At 39.7% G+C, this 24,663-nt stretch overlaps 4 protein-coding genes across 7 annotated transcripts; 1 reads left to right on the forward strand and 3 right to left on the reverse strand.

Annotated features, from left to right (window-relative positions):
* Nucleotides 1-544: 544 nt before the first annotated feature.
* Nucleotides 545-5,599, reverse strand: LOC121188006 (X-linked inhibitor of apoptosis). Of its 3 annotated transcripts, none has more exons than XM_041047481.1 (7): nt 5,459-5,599; nt 3,639-3,919; nt 2,992-3,559; nt 2,773-2,872; nt 2,569-2,653; nt 1,833-1,872; nt 545-1,365 (listed from the first exon to the last, which is right to left on the reverse strand). In XM_041047481.1, exons 2-7 carry the CDS (start codon nt 3,876-3,878, stop codon nt 1,172-1,174), a joined length of 1,227 nt encoding a protein of 408 aa, XP_040903415.1. In that variant the 5' UTR covers nt 3,879-3,919; nt 5,459-5,599; the 3' UTR covers nt 545-1,171. The 3 variants fall into 3 exon arrangements, with proteins under 3 accessions (XP_040903415.1, XP_040903416.1, XP_040903414.1); XM_041047482.1 differs by having other exon boundaries at nt 2,575-2,653; nt 5,454-5,599; XM_041047480.1 differs by having other exon boundaries at nt 5,454-5,599.
* Nucleotides 5,600-6,796: 1,197 nt separating this feature from the next.
* On the reverse strand, nt 6,797-10,773 carry psmd10 (proteasome 26S subunit, non-ATPase 10). The gene is made up of 5 exons (XM_041047463.1): nt 10,567-10,773; nt 10,352-10,450; nt 8,657-8,803; nt 7,567-7,733; nt 6,797-7,305 (listed from the first exon to the last, which is right to left on the reverse strand). Exons 1-5 carry the CDS (start codon nt 10,678-10,680, stop codon nt 7,152-7,154), a joined length of 681 nt encoding a protein of 226 aa, XP_040903397.1. The 5' UTR covers nt 10,681-10,773; the 3' UTR covers nt 6,797-7,151.
* Nucleotides 10,774-11,441: 668 nt separating this feature from the next.
* Nucleotides 11,442-13,896, forward strand: nxt2 (nuclear transport factor 2-like export factor 2). The gene is made up of 4 exons (XM_041047715.1): nt 11,442-11,604; nt 11,773-11,859; nt 13,239-13,383; nt 13,597-13,896. Exons 1-4 carry the CDS (start codon nt 11,590-11,592, stop codon nt 13,779-13,781), a joined length of 432 nt encoding a protein of 143 aa, XP_040903649.1. The 5' UTR covers nt 11,442-11,589; the 3' UTR covers nt 13,782-13,896.
* A 4-nt stretch (nt 13,897-13,900) lies between these two features.
* acsl4a (acyl-CoA synthetase long chain family member 4a) lies at nt 13,901-23,437 on the reverse strand. 2 transcript variants are annotated; one of them, XM_041047713.1, is made up of 15 exons: nt 23,376-23,437; nt 20,902-21,400; nt 20,621-20,798; nt 20,411-20,520; nt 19,650-19,788; nt 19,387-19,537; nt 18,978-19,101; nt 18,746-18,817; nt 18,435-18,574; nt 18,168-18,340; nt 18,002-18,076; nt 17,706-17,894; nt 17,389-17,503; nt 15,372-15,529; nt 13,901-15,251 (listed from the first exon to the last, which is right to left on the reverse strand). In XM_041047713.1, exons 2-15 carry the CDS (start codon nt 21,256-21,258, stop codon nt 15,094-15,096), a joined length of 2,139 nt encoding a protein of 712 aa, XP_040903647.1. In that variant the 5' UTR covers nt 21,259-21,400; nt 23,376-23,437; the 3' UTR covers nt 13,901-15,093. The 2 variants fall into 2 exon arrangements, with proteins under 2 accessions (XP_040903647.1, XP_040903646.1); XM_041047712.1 differs by lacking the exon at nt 23,376-23,437 and adding an exon at nt 21,788-21,807.
* Nucleotides 23,438-24,663: the final 1,226 nt, after the last annotated feature.

A 24,663-nucleotide genomic window follows, 5' to 3' on the forward strand; every position in this document is an offset into this window, starting at 1 on the left:
CAAATATGAATTATTTCGGTCAAACACTGACTTAAATTTGTCTAATTCCCATTATTTTTTAAACAAATGGAGAAGAAAGGAGAATTTCTATATGGAGCTCATTACCACCGTAGTTCCACAGCTTCCTTCTAGTGTTTGAGATATAACTCACTAAAATGAGTTCATTTGAATAGTTTTGTGACACAGGGAATGCAACTTATCTATCTACCTGGAGTGATGTACAGCATCGAGATGTTGCCTGCAAGCTGCTCCTATTAACACTTTTTTATCTTCCAAAACCTAAATGCTGTGATTCTCTCTGAAAGATTAATATCAACAGAGACTCTTTGCAAAAATCACATCAAACCTCAGCTGAGAAAAAGGAATGTTTCTGATATTTTATATAATCTGTAAAACTTGAATAGCTCATGACGAATATTCAAGATACTCGTTTTACAACCCCTATGAACCCTTTTGAAGTGGGTTCCTCTAAATACCAAATCCAACTGGTTGTAGTTAAAAAAAATCAAAATGTAACAGTGATTAAAGAAAGACATGCCTCAAGTCCAATTATTCAAATTTATTCACTTTTGATAACACAAAAGTTTGCCTAATAGAAGGGTAAAACAATTTCACACCACAATGATTAACTGAAGGCCCTTGCCTAGAGTGGATTTTGTCAGTTAGAAAGTAAAGTCTTAATGGAATTACTAATCTACTATTATAAATGTCCATACAGAGCAGCAAACAGTGAGAAAAATGAATACAAAACATTGAGTACACCAGACAAAATAAAGGAGCAGAGCACAAAAGTGTATGATTGAAACTGAAATTACATCCCACTATGCTAAATGTCCAAAAAACAAGAAAAAAACAAGATACAAGTACATAAACCTAAAGAAAGGCACGTCCAGCAAGAAAGACAGTTGCTGTTGTTGTCTTTTAGTGTCAGTACTCATTAATGAAAATGAATATCAGCTATTTATAATTGCACCTCTATTAACAACTATTTATTATCTCAGTGATTGTAAAAATATAAAGTTTTCTTGTGAATTACTTATTCTCTCATTCTCACACTTACACAGACAACGTGGTCCTTACATATATTACTATCACCATATAATTTTAAAATACAATATTATTAAGATAGTGAGGAAGCAGCATTGAAGTGTAATGAGAGTCCATGATTCCCTTAAGAGATATAGGTCTTGACCTTCTGTGATATGGGACCACAGCAGATTGGACACTTGTTGAGCGACTCTGAACACTCCTCGCAGGAGACCAGATGACCACACGGGATGAAGACGATACAAATATCTCTGTCCATACATATTTTACACTGTCTTTCCCTCTGCAGCCTCATCAGTTTCTCAATCGGTTCCTCATCTGAAAGATAAGAGAGTGAGAAAGAAACATAAATAAATAAAAATAAAAAAACTCGTACATAATAAAAATTAATTGCTCAGACTTACTTTTATGTAGTCAACTACAGTATCTATTCATTCCCTGAACATGGCTCAGGATACTGGAGGTACAGTGCCTTTATTCTCTGTCTTGGCAGTATTACTCTCTGGTGTGTTGTTAAGGCAATCCTCCATAAGTGCTTCCAGGCTGGAGTAGCCTGAGCCTGTCCTACTTATCTTCTCCAAGATGGTCTTTTCCACCACAAAGGGCTTTAGACTCATCTCTATATCCTTCTAAGCCATGGCAGACTCCACAACCACTCGTTTTATGTAGTTTTTTTTTTGGTTACAGACCCATTTGTAACTTGTCAATTTATTCAAGTACAGGAGATGTTATAAATTCACATTTTCAAATAAACAGCAGTCAAAATAAAATGTTTAAATTTTTACCATTCACATCTCCTGAAAATCCATTCTGATAACTTGAATTCTGGAAACAAAAGTCATATAGTTATTTTCAGTATGATTTGAATGACATCACTATAGACAAGACTCCCACAGACACACAAAAGAAAGTATTTTTGTCCAGAATACAAAACACAGCATAACAAATTATTTTCAACACATTTCCATTTTTTTAGCTAGATGGAAAATGATATCATGACTGTGTGCATCATTGCAATTAAATGGCTGGAAGATATCAATCAGACTGATTATGTTTACATACACAGAAAGAAACAGGTAACTAAGAGAACTCAGATTAAGGCAGAAAATCAGGGAATGTGTTTACATGTACTGCAATAACCAGACTGCTCTAGAAACAATATTTACATTCAGCTGGTTGGTAATCAGATTCTTTCTTCTACAAAGAGTTTAGTTGTGGAAACTGACTTTTAGAAGTATCAGTGTCAGTTTCACCCAAATTTTGGATTTAAATATTATTTATACACAACAGCAGGACTATAAGAACTGATGTTTCCTTTAATCATGCACATGTAAACACATAATGAGAAACTAGGGTTAAGGACATCATTGGCCAGAAAATCAGGTGTTCACCAGATTTCTTTTGGTCCTTTTCCTGACTAAAGAAATCTGGTTTATCGTTTATATTGAGGTCTACTAAATGGGATTATTTAGCAAAGTTAACAATGACCTGGTTATTTAAAGGCATATAAAAGCACTGAACTCTTACAGCTCCATCTCGTCGTGGGTTTTGCAGCTGGATGTTGCTGACAAACTCTTGTCCTTTTTGTGCTAACAGGAAACTGCATCTGATTAAAAACATGTAATTATATTAAAACAAAGGTAAATACCACAGCAAAAAAAGAAAAAACAGTATATATATATATATATATATGTTAAGATAAGGGAACATCGGGGTTGCTCTTACCCAGGGTAGTGTTTGGCATGTTCTTCCCAAGGGTCTTCTTCAGGCTGCCAGCCTTTCACACCTCCACTGCAGCGGAAACACAACACCTCATCTCCTTTCCCTGTAAGCACACACAATTTAGACCTGTTTGCATTTTCAAAGGTTGCTCTACGTTTCTCTAGTCCCAAAATTGCTAGCCCCCCAACACCACCACCCCCCGGTCAGGCATCTGTGCTCTACCTGTGCTGTAGAAACCAGCTCTGGAAAGTCTCTCGTGGTCAATAGGGTGATGGACACCTGCAAAACTGCCAAGCCTCTTCTCAAAACTGCCCATAGAGACACCAGTATTCCCGCGTTTTCTACTGCCGCACTCTGCTTCCTCTGAACCCCCCTGGAACGGGATGTTGCCCACATCGTGCCCGAGGATGAAGAAGCAGTATGGATAATGATGGGTATGTTCTCCCCAAGCGGTGTCCCCTGCTTCCCAGCCACTGAGCATGCCACCACAGCAGAAACACTGCACCTGGTCGCTCTTCCCCAAGTAGTAGAAGCCAGCTTGGGCGAGATTCTGGGGTCTCACAGGTGAAGTAGATGGCCAATTAGAGAAGGTCTGAAGCCGGGCCTCCTCATTCCTCATGTGAGGAACCATAGGATAGACAGACTCATCGACCACTGCTCCTGTTCTCAAAGCATATCTTAGGTCTTCTGCTTCTTCACTGTGTATGGAACCATTACTCAGTGTGGGTTCAGGGCTTGGGTCATAACTGGGGCGGTGGGTGCATCTGAGAAACAGGCACCTTGGGGAAACCTGTAATAGATTGTATGATTTAGTGATTTGGAAAAGAATGCAAACTACAGACTTTGATTTTCAGTACTATAATTATTACTTCTTTATGACGTTCTATAGGTTTGTCTCCCCTTCTCCAGTTTTCAACAGTCTCCTTACAGCTGAAACAGCGGACACGGTCAGCAGGGCCAGTGAAGTAGAAGCCAGCCTGGGCCAGTCTATGTGCTGGCACCTGCTGGACCAGGCTGGAGTCTCGGAATGACTCCAGGCGACACTCCATCTCTGAAAAATCCACTGAGTGATCTGGCTCCCAGTTGCCATCTTGTCTGAGATCACACATGATAGAAAGCGCTGTGTGGGATCACTTGATCGACAGAATGTCTGTAAATAAAACAAGAAGAACAAATGCCTGTCATTTTTTTTAAATGAAAAAGGGTTAAACAATTTAAGAATGCTGTATGAGCATTTAGATAGATAGATAGGTAGATAGATAGATAGATAGATATACTTTATTCATCGCTCAGAGGGAAACTGTTAATTCATCCCTCAGATGGAAATTGTTAACATAGGATAACAGAAAACAAAGCTAACGGCCAACAATACACGTATAAAATACACTCTTAGATGGTGGCTGTGCCTTTAAGAGAGGCAGCCACACTGTAATCACATGGAGGCATTAGATATTCCATGTGAGGGATGGGCACTGGAGAGGCAGGATTGTCTACTACACTGCAATATGGTAGTATAGCACAACACAACTTACGCCAAAGGACACCACAGATATCAAACAGTTAAGTATAAACTCATTATAAAATAAGACTAATAGGCTAATATTCAGGACTTACAACTAAAAAGGTTTGCATTATGGAGGTGTGGCACAACATTGTAGTAAGCAAAGGTACATGGTGTGGTTTCTCAGTGCAATTATGTTGCAACGCACCATGGGAAAGCATACCACACTCCCTCTTAGAAATATTTTCCCCAGAGAGTGGAACTTTAATGTTTTCATCACTGCATTGCTGTCACATTGTATAATGTTTTCTCCTTTTCAGAGAGTGCATAAGTTGCATTCTCAACCAAGCGCAGATACAGAAAATCATTTAAGTTGTGGAAACCTGTATTTTTTTCACAAAGAAACAAATAAATAAAAACAGTACATGAGAGGCAACATCTTTACACACAGGATATATAGTACGCACAGAATATCGGCACCGATTAAGCAACGATATACTGATCGACTTTGAATGGAGCAGCTTGTTTTCTTTGAACTAGGTTACGTATCGGAATTTTTTAAAAGTCCCCTAAACAGCAGAGTGTATAAATTTGTGTAAAGACACTCCCTAGATCTGAATTCTGTCCAACCTGCTTCGCCCAAAGTTTGTCATGCATCAGAAGTCAGCGGTGATAAACCATGCGATAACAAGACAACATGTCTCACCTGGGACTTCTTTCACTTTGCGTTGAATTATATTAGCGGCTAAACTGCATCACCTGGCCTCGAAATCTCCAGAAAGGTCACGCAGCTTAGCGTTTAACAAAAGCCAAAATAACGGCCCCATTGTCTCGTGTAGATAAACGCTGATAAAAGCGAACTGACCGCTGTTTGGATCTGACAGCTTGCACTTGGCTAACCAGACATACACTGCATAAGCGCAGTGGCGTAGTTTTAGGTCAATATAATGAGATAAAAGTACGCCCAGTACGAGCTCGCTAAGGTTTGAAAACAGCTGCTGTGGACTTTGACCAATGCGCTTAAGCAGTAATGTCAGGTTACTAAACAGAATTACGAACATGAAAAACGATAGCGATAATCGTTAGCTAGCAACATTAGCTTAGCCGTTCCACCCAACGTTAGGGTCAAAAAGTTATTTCACCGAGTATCATTGCTTAACATAAAATAATGACGTCTTAATACCTTACAGTCAGCTCTCCGGCCTCTAACTTCGGTCCGTCTTCGGCGTGACCACCACTTAAAGGAGACACCAATGATTTTGGAGAACTATTTACTTAAGACGACCTCGCTTTGAGGAAGCGAAAGCTAGAGGTTAGTTAAAACGCAAGTGCTCATGCGCAGTGCAGTTTGCGACGTCACGAAACCTGGGCCTTTCGCGAGGTGCAAGCGGGGTTTCCAAATGAAGCCCACGTCTAACGGTTCAGCAATTTACAAGAAATACTTTATTTTGTAATTTATTTATCATTGACATTTGCTGTTGTCGAATAGGTATATGCCTTTGTTTGCTTGTTTTACGCCGTACATTCACGTTGTAGTCTTGTTTACTCAAGTATTGTGGTAGAAATCTGAGGTACAGTTGTGAGGTACTTGTATTTTACTTGAGAAGTTTAAGTTTTGCTACTTTAAACTTCATACTTCATACTTCATTATATCGCAAGACATTTACGAGGAGAATATTATACTTTTTACCACATTTATGTGGCAGCTATAATTATTTTAAATTCAAATGAGCTAATCAAACAGTATTCTCCACCTCGGCTAGTTAAAACTACTGGAATAATGGGCACTTTTATTAAAAAAAAAAAATGGAATGCATAACTTTTAGTTGTATTTAAATGTTTTTACATTGCAGTATTTCTGCCCACCACTGTTTGTCATTATTAAGCATTCTTTTATATTAACAGCTACTGTAATCAAAGGAAGACATATTTTAAATTTAGGCTAAAGAGAGCAAGTCCATAAAAGTTTTCGTTATTTATTCTATTAATCCGGGACCTGGGGCAGCAACAAGTGCCTTGCTAGAGAATCTAATGGCTGAGTCCAAATATGAGGGAATATTTGAAAGCAACTAAACTGAGCCTTAAAAATGATCCAAATCTTACAGTCAACTACAACATCACTGATGGATGCGGTTAGGTGTGTTCAGAAGTGTGCTGCACCTGTAACTGCACCCAACAGTGCTGTCACAGGATACTACAATCCTAGCTTCTAAAGAAATCATCAAAACCCACTGGGGATCCGACCCATCACCTGTGCTGTTCCACAGTGGCTGTAACTATTTTCATAACCCCTTTCAGTGTATTCCTGTTCCTTTTCAGCTCTGCATAACTGGCACACTAACAATTAGGAAGATTTTCACAATCTCTACACACTATGAATAAAATTCATTTGAGAAACATTGTCCACTGTAAGTAGGACAACTATTGCTTCAATCATTAAACCTGGCAATAGGTCAAAAGACAACCAGCTGTGGGTTCAGTGCTTTCATGTAGAATAGATATATCAGCAAACATACTTTGTTAAGAGGCTCAACACTGATCTTTATTGTCATATTTGCAACTATTAAAGTTTACAATTTAAACTTCATAGAAAAGAGGCTGCAGTGTTACACTGCACTTAGTGCAAGAGAGTGTTTTTTTTCTTTAATCCGAAATCTAAGGTCTGCGCAGCTTCACATCCCTTGCTGAGGAGCTGCTGAACTAATGCAGTTCAGTCCACCTTTTCTCCCTGATGCTGTCTCATCTTCCACCTGTTACACATCTGAATGCGCCACACCAGGCCGCTCAAGGAGGACCAACTGGGCTGAGAATTCTCATTATGTAACTTAGTGATGGGGGGGGGGGTTCAAGCTGGAATATGACTTGTAGGTCTGTAAATGCATCATCCCTCCACAATCCGACGAAGTATGTTGCCCAGACTACCCTTGGCTATCTGGAGAGGGGTCTTCTCATCCTTGTTCTCAATGTAGATGCTGGCTCCGTGTTCTACCAGCAACTTGGCTGCTTCCACACGCTCCTCATCACATGCCAGGTGGCTGGAGAAAAAATGCATGCAGAATTGTGAATACAAGAGTACAAAAATGTTACATTTACAGCACCACATACAACATTACATTCACCTGTATTAGGTTGAAGGTAAAAATCTCAGACTGACATCTTAAATTGAAAAAAAAAAAAGCTAAACCTATCTGCATGGCTGGATAAACATGTTTTTAATTTAGGTGAAGTGACCCTTTAAAGTTTGTACTAAGAGCAACAATGCTGTATTACAAACTAAACTACTTATTCACACATACAGTGGTGTGTTGCCCTGTGAGTCCTGGATGTTAGTCGAGGCACTCTGTTTGAGAAGCAGCTGAATGAGGCGATAGTTGCCCTTGGCGGACGCTCTGTGAAGGGGAGTGGACTCCAACTTGTCAGTTGCATTGGGGTCTGCACCATTTTCCAGCAACAGCAAGGCGATCTATAAAGAAGGAAAGCTGTGTTACTCACAAGTCATTGACAAGTATCCTCCTACACTCAGTGATTTCCCATTCACTTAAAATATACATTTTCAGATCTTCACTTAGTCTTCACCCAATTTTCGGAAGTGAGACTAAAATGTAAGTAACATAGGATGTGAGAACCCTGTGGGTGAACCCATACGTATTTCCTCTCAACATAAAATGCACTTTTTCTTAGACTTATGGAAACTTGCCACTGGGTTGATTTCGATATGTGTTGAGTTGTTAATGTCAGTGTCTGACTTTAGCAAACCTTCCTGATACTGCCTTGACAACTGATAATATATAAAACAAAACAAATCTGGAAAAAAAAAAATAACCTTAACGTTCATTGTCTTTTGAGCTCATTTTATCTGTAATGACACAGTAAATTCAGTGTGGCAATAAGATGGACCCTTCTCTATTTTTTTTTTCACAACTAGGTAATGAAAGGTTATTAAAGACTTAAAAGAAGATTAGAGTTACCCACTTTCTGTGTGGCTTTTTCCACAGTTAAATCTATGACATCATTGTAATGATGTATGAAGTGGTTTGATTCACAATAAATGAAAGGGGAAACACTTAAAAAAAAAAAAAGAAGTTTCAATGGGCATTTCCAAAGAAGTACTTTCTGGTTCAGTTCTGGTTCAATACCGTGGAATAATGCAAATCATTAAGAGAAATGCCTATTATTCTCAAATATTAAATTGACTGTCCTACTTAACAGTGAAGTACCTTCCGCAACAGATTACAGAAATAGCAATGTTATTGTCGTCCTGTAGTATAAGTAATATCAAAGTAATAATTTTAGCACAGTAAGATAAGTAACATCTAACCTTAAAAACAAACAAAAAAAACAGGGTTGAATCAAACAATGACAATTACTTCAACCTGGGAATCTTACCTCATATCTGTCTTTAGAGGCAGCATAGTGCAGAGGCGTGCAGCCGTTCTGATTAACTGAATTCAGCTGAGCTCCTTTGAATATTAGAGACCTCACTATGGCTTCTCTGCCTGCAGATGCTGCAATGTGAAGAGGGGTCCACGAAGCCTGGGGAGTAACATACCACATGTAGTCATTTCACAAATATCAATATTGTGATATACAGTGAGACACGGCGTCACTGCACGTGTTTCACTTCCTGTAGAATCAAGGCTTACACTTGTCATACACACGCACACACATAAGCGAATACAACTGCTTAAGAAAGTATTCAGACCCATTCAATTTATGTTGTAGATGTAATTTTAAATGGTAAAAGTTGCAGTTTGTCCCCATCAGTCTACACTAAATCACCCATAATGTTTAGATGTTTTGTGAATTTATAAAAAAAAAAAAAAAAAAACCTGAAACTCTTTTTCCAAAGTGTTCATACACTTTGTACAAGTCTCTCTGGCAGCAATTACAAATTGAGTCTTCATGGCTAAGTATCTAAAGATTTGTGAACTGTCATCTTCACTTCATCTTCATCTTCGGTTTCTCCACAGATGTTCTCTGGGGTTTAAGTCTGGACTTCTGCTGGGCCACTCAAGGACAGTCAGAGACTTGTCCTAAAATCACTTCAGTGTTGTTGTGGCTGTATGCTTCAGGTCATTGTCCTGAAAGTTGAACTGACAGCCCAGTTCTAGGTCGTGGGCAGGTTTCCTTCAAAGGCCTCATTGTATTTGGCTGCTCTCATTCTTCCCTCAATTCTGACTCCCTGTCCCTGACGCTGAGAGACCCACCCCCATATCATGATGCTGCCAGCATCAGTGCTGCATTGCAGGGATAGTATTAGTCAGGTAATGAGCAGTCCCTGATCTTCATCAGACATAGTTCTTTGGAGTTCTGCTCACAGGGTAAATTTTTTTTTGTCTCATCAGACGAGAGAATCGTCTTCCTCAAAGTCTGTTCAATGTTATTTGGCAAACTCCAAGCAGGCTGTCATACGCCTTTAACACAAAGTGGTTTCCAAGTGGCTTCTCCACCATAAAAACCTGATTGATTGAGTGCTGTTGAGATAGTCGTCGTTTTTGCGAGGTTACACAGTTTGGGAGGACGGTCTCTTCTCTAGGAAAAGTCCTGGTGGTTCCAAACTTCTTCCATTTCACTAACAATGAGGTCAATGGGAACAATCAGAAGTGGTATCAAACCCCTGCCCTGATCTATGCCTCACCACAATTTTCTAATGGGGGTCCACAGAAAGTTCCTTGGACTTCTTCTGGTTTTTCTGCTGACATACATTGTGAATTGTAGGATTGTAGGATCACAGCAAAGGGTCTGAACATTTTCGTGAATGACAAATTTCCATTTGATAAATTTGAAAAAGATTTGTCACTTTGTCATTATTTATAAAATGATTGAAGGTCAAAAATTGTAATTTTATCAACAAAGATTCATTAAAAAGATTTTGCATAAACCATCCTTCCAATGACTACTGTAAGAAAAAGTGCTATTATTAAGCCACAATTTGGGTTGTTGTTATATTAAATTGTAGGGTGCACCTGTTTAGTATTAAGTGCCATCCCCCACCACTTTAGAGGGCAAAATTAATACACCACACTTTGTTTTACAGAATAATAATAATAATAATACTAAATAAATAAATAAAAAGTCTACATCATCTTGTAGATTCACTTCAACTCCCAGGTCAAGCAGGAACTCCACAATGTCGGTGTGGCCAGCAGAGCAAGCCCAGTGAAGAGCGGTTCTTCGGTCCTGAAAGGACAGAAAGCCGAGGATGAAAACGTCGAAAACCTCACATGGCATTTGTCATTATCTCAGTATGTGCAGGCAAACAAAAGCAAAGGCTTTGCCGGGTCATGTGTTCTTACCTGGTCCGTTTTGCAGGCAAGCGTTTTATCAGACAGAATACACTGTTTTAATTTTTCAAACTGCCCTGTGTAAGCAAAATTACAGACCTCCACATTTGATACAGAGCCCTCCATTGTTAAACAGACTCTAAATATCACACTAAATTTACACTAGCACACAGAGACAGTGCATAGGAGCAGTTTCCTTTCAGATTTGAACCGGAGGAGCAATGACTCAGGAAATTATGAACTCTACTTCCGCATGGTTCTATCCCCCCCCCTTCAAATTAAAATACCATCAGTGGGATGGCTGAACAGTGAGACTCAGCCACTATGTCACTTTCACCTGCAGCGGTGGATTAAGTGTTCAGATCCTTTATTTAAATTAAGTTATCAATACCACGAGTCCTCTTAGAAATGCTTACTGTATAAAGAAAAGTCTGCAAAATGTATTTAACGTTCTGTTATTTTGTTTGTCTCAACATTTCATGATTTATGTAGAAATTCTTTGTCTAAGAGGTCTCAAACCAAAGTGCTAAAAAACGTTTTCATCTCAACCTTATTATACTGTTTTTTTGTAGAAGCTTAATCTGCAAAGGAACATGTAACTTTAACAGGAGAAAAGTAAGCGCAGATTGAAAAAAAAAGTATAACATACTAAACAGTAGTGCAGTACACGTAACAGAAAATGAAATACTCAAGGAAATAACAAATACTTCAAAATTTTACTTGACTAAAGTACTTGAGAAAGTGTGTGGTTCCTCTTCCCCAATGTTCACTAGATTATTCATTCAATCACTATGCCATTTCATAATATTTCTTCAGTCACTGATTAAAACAGGTGATATGAACGTAAGTAGAAACACTTTATTTTGATAGGTGCAGCTGGTGCACGGAGGAAGTAATACATGCGACAAAATGGCTTCTGTAGCTGCGAAGTAAAGTAAAAAAAAAAGAAAGAAAAAGAAAGCCGTCTAATTAAGATTTGTCACTATCCATCAGATATTAGTGCTCAGCATTGTTTCTGGTTTTGTGTGTGTAATCATGGCAAACACGCTGGTAAGCCTGAAACTTCCGCCTCACGTTTACTCTGAAATCAAGCAGCTAACTCATTGTTTTGCTAACGGGCTAATTTCCAATGTGCGCCTTTCACAATGAACATTGGCGCTTTACTTTTGTTGTCTTTTATGATCGTGATCGGCGTTTAATTAGTGATTCTCACATTAGGATTTCAGGACCCATGTCGACCAGTCATGCAGATATTCAGAAGAATTTGTCAACATTTACTACGACTGCATGGACAAGAAAAGGAGAGTGAGTAACGGTCTTATGTTGTGCTCTGGACCGGATCAAATCAGTACTCCGGTTATTTTAAATGAGCACAGCAGAGCGTCACCATGGCCACCATTATCGACCGATTTTAAATTATCAGCTGCATCAGTATCGGTGTATATGTCAGGCAGTAATTAATGATATATTTTTGGTAACTTACGGTGTTGGTGTTGCATCGTTTGCTCACCAGAGAGCAGTGGCAGCTTTAAAATGTCACAGCCAACACCATACAGGCGTGGCCGAAATTATTGACAGCCTTCCTCTCAAAAAGGAAAAGAAAAAGAAAAAGAAAAGTTTTCTCTGAAATAAGTACAGTCAGGTGCTTTTTTCTAAATCTTAATGACTCTTCTACACCTCTCTATGGATAGCTGGGCCCACTCTTACCAAGTATTCTTGCTCCAGTTCACTCAGTCTTGAGAGATACATCAGCTCTCTCCATACATGTTTAATTGGATTAATATCAGAACCAATAGTAAACCACTTCAGAGCAGTCCAATGTTTTCTTCTCATCTTTTCCTGGCTTCTTTTAGATGTATGATTTGTCCCATAGGAGGAGCCAATGACCTGCAGCTGAGACATAGCTCTCTGACACTGTTTTGCTGCAGGATACCTTGAGAATCTCCTGATTTCATTGGGCCCTGAACAGATTCAAGGAACTGTTTCTGTTTCAAAAGTGGTGTTTTCTTCCATCGCCTTTCTATGGTGCAGCTGGACACTGTTGTACCTTGATCTGTTGAGGTCAGCTTGTATCTGTTATTGCAGTTTTTCTTGGTTCTTTGAACTCCGATCAAACTGTCCTTGCATTCAATTTGGGGTCAGTTTTTGTCTTGTAGCCACATCCAGCAAACATTTTCGTCCTTATCTGCTCAGATAACACTCCTCTTTCTCTTGTCCCTGTGTTCAGTGTGATTCACACAATGATGCCAAAGAGCACAATCATAACCTTTCCTCCATTTAAATCGGGTGAATGACTGATTATAAGATTGGAAGCACCTGTGTGATACGAGTTGACGACAATAGTCTGCTAGAAATATCCCTACAATCCAGTAATTTTTGTTGTTGTTGTTGCTTTATTCAGAAGGGTATTAAAATTTCTGGCCACATCTGTATCTTGGTAACATTTCTGTAATAATCAAATTTAAGGGATCCTTGTCCAAAATGTTGTTAATGTGTCCAAAAAATTAATCTGATATATTAAGCTGATTATTATTCTTTTATGTCTTTTTTTTTTTTATTCTCAAATGTCAGTACTTCAGAATCCAGTATGAGTACACACGGTGTGCTGCTTTTGGTTGATGTCATTGTTTCTGTCATTCTTGTTCTTAACTGTCATCATTTACTGGCTCCTACGTATGTCTCAGAACTTGACCCGACTCTACTTGGACAAGGCCACGTTGGTGTGGAACGGCAACGCAGTGTCGGGACAGGACGCTCTGGGCGAGTTTTTTGAGTCGCTGCCATCCAGCGAGTTCCAAGTTCACACGCTGGATTGTCAGCCAGTTCATGGTCAGTTGGTGAAATGCAAAGTCTTTTCAAGTGCTATTGGTAATTCTCAAATGTGTTGAGATAAGATAGATAGATAGATAGAGTTCTGCTGTTAAAATGTCAACTCATATTAAAGTGTGTGGTAATATTTATGTGTCTATAATTTAAACATGTGATGTCCTTCTGCTGAAGGTGTGGTAATCAAACATCAATCCACCCTTTCTTCATTCACAGAACAAGCAACTCAAGGCCAGACCACACTGCTCGTGGTGACTGGCGGTACGGTCAAGTTTGAAGGGAACAAACAGCGTTTCTTCAACCAGAACTTTCTTCTAACAGCTCAGGCTTCACCCAACAATGACCAGCCTGTTTGGAAGATCGCTAGTGACTGTTTCCGATTTCAGGACTGGAACAGTTGAGGCTGTCCTCATCTGTGCTTTATGAACGAATAGTCAACGGATATAATCTTCAAAATTAGCAAGCGCTCGGGTTATTTCTATGGTTTTGTAATAAAATAAAAAATGTCATACAACACTGATTATGAAAAGATGTTTATTTTTTGAAATGTTTAACAAGGCATGTGATCATAATGATGGAGAAATAAATACAAATAGGATCACTGAACAACCAACTGTAAAGTGACTGTCAATATCTGCGTCCTTTAAAGTTTACTGATGCAAATCCATCAACACAACACTTGGAAAAATACATAGAAAACACTCCTAGAATATTAAAATGAACAGATTTCGGAAAAACCTTTTTATACCACATTGTACATTAGCCTGTTAACTGAGGTAAAATACGCACAGTATTACAGTTTACCAGTTCTGACTATAGCTAATGCTTCAAAGCATTTTTGTACTTAGTAGTTAAGCATGCTTGCGCTGTAATAAATAAGGTGCCTACACGAATTTTGACAGAAGTGCTTTCTATAAAAACAACCCACTATTTGACAGTTTCATATATTAAAACATTTGCTTATCTTCCTGAGTCATTTATGTTTACACATTTTGGTCTTACTTTCTGAATAAATCAACACAACAACAAATTAATAAATAAAACAGTCAGGAAAAAAAAAACAAGTGGATAAGCAGACATGATCATGAGTAACTTGTTTTTCCCTCGATGATCCATGTCAGTGTATCTCTGGGTGGGGATCTTTTTCCTAAAGCCTCAAGTAAACATTGACATGGCAGTGTAGCCATTTTTGTAATTAACGCACAAACTATTTGTTTTTATATAGATGCCACTTACTGCTGCTTGACTACACAAGTACTGCAGACTGAAGGCACAGTAACATGAGTACTCCAACTTTACAAAAGAGCTTTTAAAGCATCTGCAATGATTACAGTTAATATTTTCAATGGAAGTAACAACAAAGCATCAGCAATATATGGAGAACAGTGGTACATTTTGACAACCACAAAGTGAGTGCCAACAGATTTAAGTGGATGGCAGTTGAATGCTATTATGGTCTCAGACACTTGTCATGGAGTAAGTGTTGCCACTTCAGTGCTTCTCTTTGACAATCAAACCTTCAACACGAGAATAAAAAGCACGTATGGATCAACAGCGACAACTATCTACAGCTTCAGCTTTTCTGTTCAAGAGATTTTCATTTGGATGTCCATGGTACACACACAGCATGACAAACCAAAACGGGTACCAGGAGTATTATTTATAGATCAGAATAGTGGTTATGGTGATATCTGGGACTGTTGGTTGAAACTGTTACTTGCCTCCGTACATTCTCTCTATGTGGTGGAGATAGTGGTTCTTCAGCTCTTTCCTTTTCAGCTTGAACGCATCTGTGACCAGACCGGTCTCTGGGGTCCACGGCTCCGGACTGAGATGCACCTTCACTGGGATCTCAAATCGCTGAAGTTTAACTGGATGAAAAGTGAAGATGAAGAGAACAGTGACGCTCACCCGTACTGATCACAGCACAGTGGAAAGAATAATTTGCTCTTTTGCTAAAAGTAAAGATAAAAGACGTGATCAGCTCTTACTGTTAGCAGCCATGACCTTGATCTCCTTTAGAACTTCTCTTTCCATGTCGGGGTGAGTGCAGATTTCCTCCCATGTTCCCACTATGCCTCTCTGTTTGGCCAGTTCTGTCAACTTTTTCTGGTTGGGAACCACGAAGCTGATCACATAGTTCTGGTCACTGCGAGGATGAACATCAGAAACATGGTTGATAAAAGTTGTGCTCACTGCTGAAACTTAAATGTTTAAAACAGCTGAGATAATCGGTTTAAGTCTTAGTTGAAGTGGAATTCAAAACAAAACAAGTGGAAAATGAAAGAGTAGTTAAAAAGAAGTGGAAGTGTTTGAAAGTGCATTTAATTGCAAGCGCTGAGCAAAGCTGAAGTTCAAGCAATGAAAGGAGATCAAGTGTCAGTCAAAGCATAGATGATACATTCAGTTGAAGTGGACATCCTGAGAGAGTTTATTGCCAGTTCAAGTATATGAACTGAAAGAAGTAGCAAGAAAGAAAAGCTAAAACCAGCAATAATAATAATAATAAAGGTAAAACCATCGTCTCTGCTCAGTCCCACTTTAGAACTATCCACTCAAAATTAGGCACATTCTTTTTTACTGAAATGAACAGAAACTCCCCATGTTATACAGGTTTGTCCTGACTGTGAGTGCTTGTTAAGTACATTTAATATAACGCCAAAAATATTTCTATCCAGAATCACTGTAGTTTGGGGCAGAGTGTATAACTGTGAAAAAGTAGCTTCAGCTTACTGACATGTATCACACAGAGGTGAGACATCTGACAAGGATTCATGAAGTTTATCTTTAGAATCTGTGCACAGCTCTAAACTGGATTAAACAGCGTTTAGCATTACTAGAACATAGATGGATGTGTCTCCGGTTGTCTTAGATGTCTTAGATCAGCTGATATATTTACACTGCTTAAAATGCAGTCTGAATGCTGAAACTGTTGACATATGAGCTGACAAGGCTAAAATACAGAAATGCCAGTCAAGTGTGTGTGTGTGTGTGTGTGTGTGTGTGTGTGTGTGTGTGTGTGTGTGTATAAACAGCACAGACACCAGAGAAACTGATTATGATTAGATGCCAATGAGTTGTATATAGCCAGTTCCAGTTAAGGTTGGTACCAACTTCCTTCTCCCTGCATGAGGCTCAGACTTGAGTGAGATTTGGCTCAGTGCAGCTCTCAAACTCCTGCTGTTCAGTCAAAAACTCCTATCACCAAACTCTGTACACTGCGAGCATTACAAGTCTTTGCTGCACACATCCGGTGTCTGAAATGTGGAAGGCTCCAAACGTCCAGTTCTTAATTTGTATTGCAGTCTACGGGACAAGTTCTCCCGCCACTTTGAAGCTCATAGTTCAAATTTGTCAATGAAAAGTCTCAGTCTTCCAGGATGTGGTATTTCTAAATGATATACAAAGGCAGCTGGACTGTGAGTCATTGCATTGGTAATCACTTTGTCTGAAAGAGCACGATTTTGTCTACATTTTTAATGTCTAAATTAAAGTGAAATATGTGAGACTTTTAGGGGCTAAAGTGTGAAATTTTGGTGAAAAGCAGAGCAGCTGAAGTTTGGGCTGAACATTCCACACATTACACAGCCATTATAAACACAAAAACTGTGAGGGAAAAAAGCATAAAACCTAAACTGCGATCATTCAGAAACTTTAAAAGATATCAAAAATCTGAATGCAAGTTTAATGATTCAAAGTCTTGTGACCCCAGAAGTAGTTGACGTTCAAAGTGGAGTGTGTTTGAAGGACACTTTCATTCATTCGCTCCCATTACAAAAATTTCCTGAAAAAAAGTTGTTTATATTAAACAAACAGAGGAAGCACAGAAAAGTGGAATGTAAGCATAGATGTCCCTGTGATATGTGAATGGTTTCTGTAGCTGAAAGAATGAAGAAGTAATTGAGAACAACATGTACATGTACAGAAGAAGTCAAGTGAAACAAGAATGAAGAAGTCTGATAAAGATTTGGATAAAAAATCAGCTGTCACACAATCAGGGCCACTTACCTGTTTGCATAAGCACAGATGTTGTCTATGAGAGAGCAGTTTTTCAGAGCCGACTCCACTTTACCGAGAGACACATACTCCCCGGCCTGCAGTTTGACTAAGTCTTTCTTGCGGTCTAAATAAGAATAAAAAAAAAACACGTGTTGACAACATTGCTCTGCTATGAAGAACACACAGTATGCCTGTCAAAAGTTACAACCACACTTACTGCAAATTACAGCTATGAAATGAAGTATGAAAGGAGTGCCTTTTACAGACACCATCAGATGACAGCCGTGGGCCTGAGCAAACTGTGACTGATATGAGAATATACACACCCACTATTTGTAGACAACCATCAGGGTAAATCTCTCCTACGTCGCCGGTGCAGAACCACCTCTGCCCCTTTTCATCCACAAAGAAGTCCTGATCGTTGCTTTCATTCCTGTAGTAACCCATGGTTACGTTGGGACCGCCGATCAGGACCTCCCCTCTCGGGTGCGGCTTGTCTTTGCTGGTGTAGCCACCTGAGGCAAATGAAGTGGTACAGTAACAACTGATTGCCCTGCAGATATATGAATACTTCTCATTCTGTACTGTAATTACAGCGTGTACCATCATGTTTTTTTCATACCTTCAACCCAGTCTCTGAGCCTGACCTCGCAGCAAATAAGAGGAGCTCCAACACGACCGGTGCTGATGTCTGCAACTGTGTAATAAGACACAATATCTTAATGACACTGTTCTTAATTCCCACCTTTACTCTCTCTTCTTTCTCTACTCTTTAAATCCTGTCTTACCCTCTGTGATGGTGCCTGCTCCACAGGTTTCAGTGAGGCCATAGCCCTGACCCACCGGACAGCAGAAACATACATTCATAAATCTTTGAGTGGCGGAGGACAGGGGGGCTCCTCCCGACAGCATCATCCTCACTTGTCCTCCCAGGAGTTTCTTGACTTTACGGAACAAAAGGCTGCAAAGACAGATTGCTGTGTGTTTGACTGTAGGTTGAATGACACAGTCAGATTTCTTAAGACGGCACTTAAAGAAACACAGTGGTTTCTTACGCATTGCAGAGTGGTGCGTCATAGCCCCTCTTGATCTGCTCCAGTTTATATTTGTAGCCCAGCGTAAACAGCGTCTTCTGAATGAAGCTCATCTCCTGCACTTTGCTCATCACATTCTTGTTGATGCGATCCATGATTTCCTTTTTTTGGAGAAAGAGCACAGGGTTTATTTATACATCTGACGATGAGTAGGTGGAGGGGGAAAAAGAATGTGTGTAAAACTGAGCAAACAGAGAGAGGAGGAAAACCAGAGAGAAGGAGACAAGAGTGGTGAGTAATGAACAGAAGAAAGAATATAACAGGATTCTTACTGGCACAGCTGCCATCAGGGAGGGTCTGAGCACGGAGCAGTCTCCTTTACTTCCTTTCTTTATCTTAGTGGACTAAAGGCAACAGAAAAAAAAATAGCTGAAGGCACTGATTACATTAGACAGCAACAATGATTAAGCTAATTGCAATAATGTCGATTTGAAGTATTTGCGAACACACCCAGGTGCCTGGGTTAGGTATAACACATGACCTGGGGTTGGTGCTGGGTTTTACCTGGTCTGACAGCGTCTGGGGGGATGAATATCCGATCCGACAGCCATACGTGACACAGGAGATTTCAGCTGTCATTTCCAGAACGTGGGCCAGGGGCAGATAGGCTATGTAAGTATCTTTAGGCCTGCAGGAACACAGGGAGTGAAAGTACAGGTTAGAGGCAGGAGCCACTACACGTTTTCTGTTCTTCTTTCTAACTTTCACACTGAGCATCTTTGAGTGCTTACTCTGCTGCTGGAATCCTGACCCCGCACAGATTTATATGGAAAATTCTGTTATCTACTTGGCATTTTTTTGTAAGCCGATGTTGTTTTAGTTGGAATAGATAAGAGAGATTTTGAGAGATGTGAAGTGCGGTATGTTGAACCCTGTGCTGGAGAACTGTAAAAGAAACCCTACTGAAACTCACCCAAGTCCAGGGATGCGCTCGCACTGTCCGGTCATTCCTGCAATCAGGTTACTGTGGACAATCATGACTCCTTTGGGTCTTCCTGTGGAGCCACTGGTGTACATCACCACAGCCAGATCAGAGGGCTGGGGCTTCACAATTGCCCACCCCACTGCAGGACAAACAATCAGTTATTGTCTTACACTGTACCTGCGAGATATTTCAACTTGGAATTTGACCAAAAAGAAAAAAAAAAAAAAAAGCCGAGTCACAGAAATACACACTATTTTCCGGCAGTGAGCCCAGCTCTCGTACGGCCTGCATGCTGTGGATGGAGAGTCCTGCTGGGTAGCCTCCTGTGCTCACTTTCTTCTGGTCCACGTAGATCACATGCTTCAGTTTGGGGATCTGTGGAAGCACATTCTGGACAGAAAGAGAGGACAACGCTGGCGTCAAAAACAGGATGCCACACACAAGATATCCTTTTATACATAAAAAAGAATTTCTAGGTTCACTACTGGAACTACTGGTAGACCCATAATTGTGTTACTAAATACTAAAAAAGTTAATCAAATACATGCACAGAGCTCATGTAAAGCACACTTTAGATCACATTTTGTTGTATCCAATTTAAAAATGGCCTGACAACCATAACGTGCTGAACATTTAATCCCTCCCTAGTAATCGACACCAGCTTTAAAGTACAAGTGTACAGAAACACTGCAGGCCATTCATTTAATAACAGACTATGTCTCATGTCCAATTTAAATACATGTTAACAGAGACTGCATTCATCCATTCATGCGTCCATATGGCCTTAGAACTTACGAGAAGTTAAAGCAATTTAGAAAGTATCTCTTCCTCTGTACCAAGTTTAATGTTAATGAATTATTTATGGAATCCCAAATGATCATTTTATGATGATTATTAAGGTCATTATGTAGACAGACAAAACGTTCCATGAGAAAAGATTGATCATTGCTCCCCTAGGCCTTCTATTCCAAAAAGAGCGGCTCTGATGATGAGCTGTGAAGGATTAACTCACTTTCAGCTTAGTCTCGAGCAGTTCCACGCTGGTAACTAGATGAGTAACACCAGTCTCGTTCAGTCCAAACGCGATGGCTTCCTCTCCCAGTGTGGCGTAGAATGTCACCACTGTTGTGAATACAAAGAAAAGCCCAGTGAGTAAAAACATATAAACAACAGTTAAAACACTGTTCATATTTTTTCTAGGTACAGAGTGGAAAATCCTTACATGGGAAATTGCGCCTGAAGCATGCCTGAGCAGTGATCATCCACTCTGCTCTGGTTTCACAGAAGATTGCAATAGTGCTTTTGGGTTGTTGTCCGAGAGCTGCCAATCCACTGCCAAACTGACTGACTACAGAATCCAGTTCATTGTAGGACAGCCATCTATATTCCCCCAGGATCAGCTAGAAGGTGAAAGAGTCAGTCAGACATTTTTGTCATCAAAAGTATCCCTCACCAAAAAATATATATATATATAAACATATATACAGTAATATGAATCCTTACCTTTTTAAATACTTTGCCACTAGGCTGAGTCTCATTCTCTTCGCTCAGAATATCTCGGGTGCCGAGACAATGTGCTTGTCCGAAGCGCTGTACAGCATGCTCGAAAAGTTTATCCAGCGTGTCCTTGCCTGGGAAGTCTTCCCTCGCCAGGGTGTCAAAGTGGTCAACAGAGCGGTATGGTCCCTCAGGACAGCCTGAAGTGGAACGGGCCTTTATCCGCTTGGACAGAGCTTTTCTTTCCCCGGCACTGGTGATGTAGTACCAGGGCAGGAAGGACAGGAGGGAGTACAGCCATACCAGTAGGTGGATTGGAAAGAGGAGGATAGACTGGAGAGCTGAGTCTGCCTGGAGACCCATATTGATCTCTAGAAGGGTATGTAGGGAAGGCAAGCAAGCAGCGGTGGTGATGGTCACACTAGTTTTGTATAGTACGCTGGTTTAAAGAATCCCACAACTATAGTATGAAAATATTTGGTCCACTGTCACTCAAACGTTACACCTGAAGTTGGGAAGAAAAAAAAGAAAACTACCATCAGAAAAAGTTTGTTTATCAATCAGGTATAATTACCATAAATCAAAGCATTTCACAAGTTAAAAGTCAAAGCCAAAAAACGATTTGATCCTCATCCCAAGTATCACTTGCCAACAGCTATCTGGAAGAGGAAGTTGGCTAACGTACGTCTGGTAGCACACTTCTCACAAAAAAACAAAAAAAACAGAACACTGACGAAACAATGGTTTGTTAATCAGAAAATCAAACCAAAGGGTATCTACCATCTGTATATGAATCATATTTAAACCAATCCCTTGAACAGCCTCCTCTTACACCAAAATGGACCGGGCTATGCTGGCTGTGAACCACACTCAGCACTTGTCAGAGACTCACCTCCTTCTTGCTCTCCGTCAAACAGCCTATATGTATGTGTGTCAGCTTTCAAAGCTCAGTTATGAGTGAGACTTCCCAGAAGAGTGTGTTTCAATAGTTTAATGTCCCTCCCTTGTAGTGTCCAAAGACCTTTCTACCTTTCAGCAATAAAGGGCAGGTTATCTGAGAGGTCATGGAGGGATGAGGCAATGTTGAGACATTGCCCCTCTGACCAGAGTAGCCACTGCCCAATGACCACAGCCCTGTGAGTTATGCTGAAGAGGATCGAGCCGTGGACAACCAATGACAATACTCTTGAGCCTCACCCCACTCAGTGGTCAGTGAAAGGCCACTCTAAGACAAGCTCATCCCTCTAATAACCTCACAGTGTAAGGTAGATGAAGGAGTTAAATTAATCAAACTAAATGTTGCATATATAACTGAATAACTGTGTTGTCAACACCACAGTATCTAAGCAAATAACCCCTCACACCCAGTGACAGAAACAGCTGTAAATGGGAAAAGGAATGCAACTGCACAACATGTAATAAAGTGACTGTAGCTTACAGCTGTCAGCAATCATGTGGGACCTGTTTTCATGTCACAAAACAGACAGAAAGACATGATTCTCCTTGCAGACATTGACATTACTACTGTGTGTAGTGACTCAGTTACAATTTCAAACCGATGATAAATAAGTGTACTCAGAAGTATACTGATGCAACCGACACTCCCCTTGCTTAAGGCACTGCCTAACATTCTAGTGAGTCATGTCCATAATAAACTTAATTTATGTTGCAAGTGTATGACTGTCTAAAAGGGAAAAAAATCTGGCTGTACTACAAGAGGTAAATAGGCTAAAGGTTATGTTATGTTTGCCCACTAGAGTTTTTTTGTAAATATTTGAAGGAGCATTTCACTTAAGAGAAACAAACATTAGTAAACCGGAAACAATCAAGTGTGTTGACAGTAAATTTAGCAAACTGCCCAACAGGTGATAAAGCTGCAGTGAAAACACTGATTCTTGTTCTTTTTTGTCTGTGGTACACTAAAGCTATTGACGGCTGTTATATTCAGACGAGTGGTCCACATGTCCTGTCAATCACTCAGCACGTATGGACGAGTTACTTCTTATTCATGGTATCATGGTATAAGTGGTCATTTTGGACAGACGGTGCTAATTTAACACACAGAAACGACGATGATATACGAACAGATTCCCAAGAACGTCTTAAAACCATTAAAAAAAGCTATACTGAAAATGAAAGTTTATCAGAATCGGCCACCTTCTAAATAAGATAAAATACGAGGTGAATCAAACATCTTTCTTAAGACATTGTATAGAGGTTATGCGACAACGGGAGGTGAGCGGGATGGCATCGGAAACGATGACAAAAGCCGCCGCACGCTGCTGGTACAGCTATGATTGAGCAACGGTCGGCAAGTTGATTAACGTTAGCTACTGAGGATGTGGCTAAAACCTTTTCAATACTGCCAACACAAATTAACCCCAACCTAACTCTACGAACGGATAAAGGCCGTAATGAGATTACAGCGGCCAGCTAGAGAGTGATACCCAGTTTAACTGGCAGGCTTGTAGCGTTCTTACCTCCGGTCGTAGAGAACAGTTGTGTCTCCGCCGCCCAAAAATGACCGATAGTTACCTTTTCTTAGGACCTAGAAACCCGGAACCGCTACGTCATCTGATTCCATATTTCTGGGCCAATGAGCAGCCGAGGCGGTTTGCCCTGGGATTTTTTTTTCTTTTTTTCATCCGCGTACATCCGCTATCTAAATAATATCTAACAGGAAGTCAGCACAAGCTCTGTTATCAGGAGCTGTTGGTATTACAGTATTTGAGTATTTGTTCCTTCATGCTCAAAGAGGTTATTTGTATATATGACTTACATTTGTGTATTCTGTGTAAACTCCTTTGCCCTCTGCAGTCTCTGTTGTCTAAACACAATAATCCTAGAGACTCTTTGCTGCATATTCTGAACTGACAATGAATGGACTTTTCTGCATGAGAACAACAGATTATTATTATTTGTATACATATATAAATGTTTACCTATAGGGTGTAATCCGGTGCTTGCAAATACATTGAAGATCCCATCCATACATTTCAAAATATCTATAAATACTCTGCATTGAGCTGTGTTTGTCTGATCTGGTTGCCCCAGCTCCAAAAAAAAATAAAATAAAATAGAATAAAACAAATCAATAATTTGGTTAAAATTCTTAGTGTACTCCTTCTCCATCATGAATCACATTATCTAGACTGTGAATGTGCCAGTATTTTTGAATTAAAAAAATGGAAAATATTGTGTCACATACCATTTCACACTGGACCATGATTAGTTACAAAGCTTATGATGTTAAAAAAACCATGCTCCTATGTGCATGTCTTAAAACTTAGGTTTAGGGTGAGCACAGCAGGAGAATGTGAAAACAAAACAGCCTTCTAGCACATACACCACCCTGCACAGTGAGGGTCAAACATCCAAAAAATAACAACACATTTTATCTCTAACTGTATTCTTAAGAAAGACACAAGCAAGATAATCACCTTTTGTTTTTAACATGTAACATTAAAGTGTCTCACTTTCTACACCTGTTTCAGAGAATTTAAATTTCATTTTAAGAAACAAAGAAAGTTACATATGCTTGTGTTGGATCAGTATGAACAATGGCTGTGTCTTTGGTCCCAATATATTCGTGTCGATGTCGCCCTCAAGTGGTTGATAAATTAAAAGGGACTAACTTCTTCTTTGGAACCCTGAACGGAACTGAAAGTGAAAACTGGAATTACAAAAGGCTTTTGATTTTATTGTTGAAAATCATTTCTTTTCTTTCTTTTAATTGTATATATTTTTCAGTGGAAATTTAAACTTTTT

This window comes from Toxotes jaculatrix, chromosome 10 (assembly GCF_017976425.1).
Source record: "Toxotes jaculatrix isolate fToxJac2 chromosome 10, fToxJac2.pri, whole genome shotgun sequence".
Classification (NCBI taxonomy): domain Eukaryota; kingdom Metazoa; phylum Chordata; class Actinopteri; family Toxotidae; genus Toxotes; species Toxotes jaculatrix.

Excerpts from the sequence above, each read along its gene's own strand:
- LOC121188006 (XM_041047481.1), bottom strand. The coding sequence starts at position 3,878 with ATGTGTGATCTCAGACAAGATGGCAACTGGGAGCCAGATCACTCAGTG. Across the intron at positions 3,560-3,638 it reads CTATAGAACGTCATAAAGAA|GTTTCCCCAAGGTGCCTGTT; the intron begins GTAATAATTATA and ends AATCTATTACAG. Across the intron at positions 1,366-1,832 it reads ATTTTCAGGAGATGTGAATG|ATGAGGAACCGATTGAGAAA; the intron begins GTAAAAATTTAA and ends CTTATCTTTCAG.
- psmd10 (XM_041047463.1), bottom strand. The coding sequence starts at position 10,680 with ATGGAGGGCTCTGTATCAAATGTGGAGGTCTGTAATTTTGCTTACACA. Across the intron at positions 8,804-10,351 it reads AAGTGAATCTACAAGATGAT|GCTTCGTGGACCCCTCTTCA; the intron begins GTAGACTTTTTA and ends GTTACTCCCCAG. Across the intron at positions 7,306-7,566 it reads TCACAGGGCAACACACCACT|CCACCTGGCATGTGATGAGG; the intron begins GTATGTGTGAAT and ends TTTTTTCTCCAG.
- nxt2 (XM_041047715.1), top strand. Across the intron at positions 11,860-13,238 it reads GCATGGACAAGAAAAGGAGA|AACTTGACCCGACTCTACTT; the intron begins GTGAGTAACGGT and ends CGTATGTCTCAG. Across the intron at positions 13,384-13,596 it reads GGATTGTCAGCCAGTTCATG|AACAAGCAACTCAAGGCCAG; the intron begins GTCAGTTGGTGA and ends CTTCATTCACAG.
- acsl4a (XM_041047713.1), bottom strand. The coding sequence starts at position 21,258 with ATGGGTCTCCAGGCAGACTCAGCTCTCCAGTCTATCCTCCTCTTTCCA. Across the intron at positions 19,538-19,649 it reads GGGCTCACTGCCGGAAAATA|TGGGGTGGGCAATTGTGAAG; the intron begins GTGTGTATTTCT and ends TTTGTCCTGCAG. Across the intron at positions 18,077-18,167 it reads AGCAGGCACCATCACAGAGG|TTGCAGACATCAGCACCGGT; the intron begins GTAAGACAGGAT and ends CTTATTACACAG.